Source organism: Buceros rhinoceros, unplaced genomic scaffold (genome assembly GCF_000710305.1).
Source record: "Buceros rhinoceros silvestris isolate BGI_N320 unplaced genomic scaffold, ASM71030v1 scaffold28233, whole genome shotgun sequence".
In the NCBI taxonomy this organism is placed as follows: domain Eukaryota; kingdom Metazoa; phylum Chordata; class Aves; order Bucerotiformes; family Bucerotidae; genus Buceros; species Buceros rhinoceros.
The window spans coordinates 1,610-2,006 of record NW_010403444.1 but is presented as its reverse complement, the minus strand read 5'-3'; the positions used below and the strand labels follow the sequence as shown (position 1 = coordinate 2,006).

The window sequence follows — 397 nt, the reverse complement described above, 5'->3', positions numbered from 1 at the left end:
GTTCCCCTTCCCCCCCCCGGCCCCCCGCCCGCAGCCGAATCTCCCCAAACCGCCCCCAACTTGCTGCCCTGCGGCCGCTCCACAGAGCCATGCTTTGTCCTCAGCCCCCACAGCCCCCGTCCTGGTAACGTCTGACCGCCACCAAACCCAGGTGACACGAATCGCACCCTCCAACCTCAAAACCGCTCCCAGCGGTGGCCACATTTTCTAACGAGAGACTCTGAAGGTACAGGAAGAACCTGCTGAGCTCGCCACCGCTCAGCACCCCCTCCGCGGGGAGGACACCTGCAGCAGCGCCCGCGCAGCCTTACCTTTCGTCTGCCTGTCTGTGAGCAGGGAGAACAGAGGGGAAAAGAGTGTTTCAGCGACTGCCATCCCGCATCACGCCCCAACGATC

General features: G+C 64.2%; 1 protein-coding gene across 1 annotated transcript in view; it reads right to left on the bottom strand.

Moving 5' to 3' along the window:
* Positions 1–397, bottom strand: part of ACOT7 (acyl-CoA thioesterase 7) — a gene marked incomplete at both ends in the record, with an annotated part of 3,415 nt that overhangs the window by 1,414 nt on the left and 1,604 nt on the right. The window contains one exon of the mRNA XM_010133028.1: positions 266–326. Within this exon, the coding sequence (XP_010131330.1) occupies positions 266–326 (61 nt within the window). The remainder of the gene's footprint in view (positions 1–265; positions 327–397) is intronic.